Raw genomic sequence first — 1,761 nt, forward strand, 5'->3', positions numbered from 1 at the left:
AGGTGCAGGGATCGAACTTGAGTTACTAGGAAGAGAGGTGGTCATACTAACCGTTGGGCTATATTGTTTGTTTTTAGCACCTTATGGAGCCACACCAATCCCTGGTGCTTATGCTACAACTGCAGTTGCTAGTCCTCAACAGCACATGAGATTCGCATGCTATGGCAACGCTGCCGACCGGCATAGTTTTTATATGGGCTCCACGGCCGTAGCAAGCACTCCTGTCCGTGGGCTTCCCGTCCCTCCTCGTTTTAGGTTGGAGGTTCTAGTCCTGATGCCAGCCCAGTAGCAGCAATGATGGGCAAGGTGAGCGAGGAGGAGCTACGGAGCGCCATGCCTCAACAGTAAGCAGGCTTGTACCTTGTTGGTTAGTTCGAGGATGGTGTGAATGGAAGGTGTGTTAGGTACCTGGATTAGACGTATGCATTCATCACTCTTTCAATTCACAACTCCTTCTGTTGTTGGAGATTCATCGCTAGGCTTATGGCAGAGGGTATGCTCCTACTACTACTACAGTCATTATCTTATTCGTAGTGCTGCATGTAATGGCAATGGGCCAGTCTCTCATCTACTATCGTATCGTGTTATTCGAGTCGTTGATGCTTACCTCTTTGGGGCGTTCGCCTGTCCTTATTATTACTCTCCATTGGTCATAGTCTGGTGACAGGCGACGAGAAGGAGGATGTCATTTTGCACTTGTGGCTTGCAGAATGGTACCACTCCTCGGCTACATCGTCTGTTATAAAGGCCGCACTTAGTCGGGGAGCCGCAGAGGGTCTCAGCGCCGAGACGATTACCGAAGACAACCGTCGCTAGCTTGGCAGAGGAGACTAAGTTGACTCCACAAGAGGTGGAGGCCCTGTATGACAGGTGAGTGGTGATTCAAACAAGTTGATAGGAAGACTGATAGTATATCAGGTTTCTCAAGGTGGCTCCAAGTGGGCGTATGATGGAGGAGGACTTCCGTAATACGTTGGGGGTAATAGTAGGGAACAATGCATCATGGCCGAGGCTCGAGCGTGGCTTGTGTTGTGGTGTAGATTCACATTATTAGATACTAGGGTTGGGTTCGAGCAGCTTCATCCCTCTACGGATGTTCGCAGCATTTGATACCGACGGCGATGGGACACTCACGTTCAAGGAGTTCGTCAACAGTCTTGCTGTCATGCTTAGAGGTACGGCCTGGTCAAGGCAAGGGATCGCGGAAATCGTTGTGCAAAAATATGGGAACACGTCTCATATGGTTATACACTCCTAAGCGCCTGGTCTGTCGGGAATTAGGGCGGTCAATAGAATTGAGGAGGTTCGGCTAGTTTGAGTAGGAGTGGAGGGGCTGGAGGATATGCACAGAGTCAACTACGTGTGTTGATTACGAAGTTGAGAATTTCGGAAGGTTGTCATTGGTTTCTGTATATTTCTACCCGAATTTGTATGTAATATTTCAAAGTTGGGGAAACTACTGAGCTCAGCTGAGGAAAGCAAATATATACTCCAGGAAGTTGTGATGTAGTGCATGGTGGTTGTAGGCACCGACTATGAGAAGCTGAGCTTGAGCTTCCGTATGGCGGACGTTGGGGGTCATGGTGGACTTACCTACAACGAGTTTAGGTGAGCTGTGGGGTAGGTGTGAGGCTGATGCGGGGGAATTATGGTAGGGATATGATAATGGCGTGCCACTCTGTGACGAACCTGTTTGAAAAGGAGGAGACTAGAGAGGAGAGGCGGCTGGTCAGTGAGAGGCGTATAAGACGGTAGGTGCGG

At 49.5% G+C, this 1,761-nt stretch overlaps 1 protein-coding gene across 1 annotated transcript; it reads left to right on the forward strand.

The window, feature by feature from the left end:
• Positions 1–682: 682 nt before the first annotated feature.
• Pmar_PMAR028103 (calmodulin, putative) lies at positions 683–1,755 on the forward strand (the record flags this gene model as incomplete). Its single annotated transcript, XM_002784524.1, has 6 exons — positions 683–713; positions 759–870; positions 919–979; positions 1,055–1,175; positions 1,527–1,608; positions 1,656–1,755. The coding sequence occupies 6 exons, from the start codon at positions 683–685 to the stop codon at positions 1,753–1,755; spliced, it is 507 nt and encodes a 168-aa protein (XP_002784570.1).
• Between the last annotated feature and the right edge of the window lie 6 nt (positions 1,756–1,761).

Source organism: Perkinsus marinus (assembly GCF_000006405.1).
Source record: "Perkinsus marinus ATCC 50983 genomic scaffold scf_1104296935144, whole genome shotgun sequence".
NCBI lineage: Eukaryota > Perkinsozoa > Perkinsida > Perkinsidae > Perkinsus > Perkinsus marinus.